Raw genomic sequence first — 1,111 nt, 5'->3', positions numbered from 1 at the left:
CAACAGTAGCAGCAGCTGCAGCAGTAGCAGCAGCAGCAGCAGCAGCAGCAGTCTGCGCGACACCACCGCAGCGCCGCACGAAATAGCAGAGGAGGCAGCGCTTATTGCTGATGAATTTGCTGCTGCATGGAAGCAAAGTAGCAGCAGCAGCAGCAGCAGGAAGCGAGGCCTGACACAGTCTGTAGGGCGTCCCGGCAATGCAACCCGGGGCAGCAGCAGCAGCAGCAGCAGCAGCAATAAACGCAGGGCTGCAGGGCCAACAAATTGCGGTGAACTTTTGGGGTTAGATTTTCTTCGTGCCCGGAGACAGGGGAGGGGAGGCCTGCTGCAGCGGCAGCAGCCTCCTCTGAAGCAGCAGCAGAAGCAGCAGCAACACCAACAATCCCTTCCGCAGCAGCAGCAACAGCAGCAACCGATGCACGAAGAGACAGCTACAGACACCCTGGCGCCGAAAGAGTCTGCTGCTTCTGTGGGGCATCAAACTCTGCAGCAGTCTGGATCGGGCTTCTCCATTCTCTTAAAGACTCAGCAGCAGCAGCAGCAGCACTCTGCAGCAGTCTGGATCGGGCTTCTCCATTCTCTTAAAGACTCAGCAGCAGCAGCAGCAGCAACAACAACAGCAGCAGCAGCAGCAGCAGCAGCCGCTGGTGTCTGCGTTGGAGCAGCAAGGCCGCGCAGCAGTTCGCTTCATTTTGGCTGTGGATGCAGCGGGGGAGCTGAGGGATGTAACCCATAGATATGTTAGGAGGTACGTCTCTGTTCACAGCTGGCTAGTTAGATAGCTAGCTAGCTAGTTAGATAGCTAGCTAGCTGGTTAGCTAGCTAACTAGCTAGCTAGCTGGTTAGTTATCTGACTAGCTAGCTAATTAGCTGATTAGCTATCTGGATACGTAGCTGGCTAGCTGGTTAGCTATCTGGCTAGCTAGGTAACTAGCTGGGTAGCTATCTGGCTACCTAGCTGGCTAGCTCGTTAGCTAGCCGGATAGCTAGCTAGCTAGCTAGCTAGAGCCTTTTGTTACTAGCTAGCCACAGGTAGGCGCTATGCGGTCGTAGCCTGCAGCCTGGAGTTCTGTTATGGTGAAACCCCAGCAGCTTCAGCCAACTCACAGCT

At 55.4% G+C, this 1,111-nt stretch overlaps 1 protein-coding gene across 1 annotated transcript in view; it reads left to right on the top strand.

The window, feature by feature from the left end:
- The window catches only part of EAH_00038750 (DNA repair protein, putative), a gene marked incomplete at both ends in the record, with an annotated part of 9,660 nt that overhangs the window by 5,271 nt on the left and 3,278 nt on the right, over positions 1 to 1,111 (top strand). The window contains 2 exons of the mRNA XM_013395429.1: positions 7 to 282; positions 530 to 748. Coding sequence (XP_013250883.1) covers positions 7 to 282; positions 530 to 748 — 495 coding nt within the window. The remainder of the gene's footprint in view (positions 1 to 6; positions 283 to 529; positions 749 to 1,111) is intronic.

Source organism: Eimeria acervulina, genomic scaffold (genome assembly GCF_000499425.1).
Source record: "Eimeria acervulina Houghton genomic scaffold, Eah_scaff445, whole genome shotgun sequence".
NCBI lineage: Eukaryota > Apicomplexa > Conoidasida > Eucoccidiorida > Eimeriidae > Eimeria > Eimeria acervulina.
The sequence above is the reverse complement of the archived record's forward strand: the minus strand, read 5'-3'. Positions and strand labels throughout refer to the sequence as shown.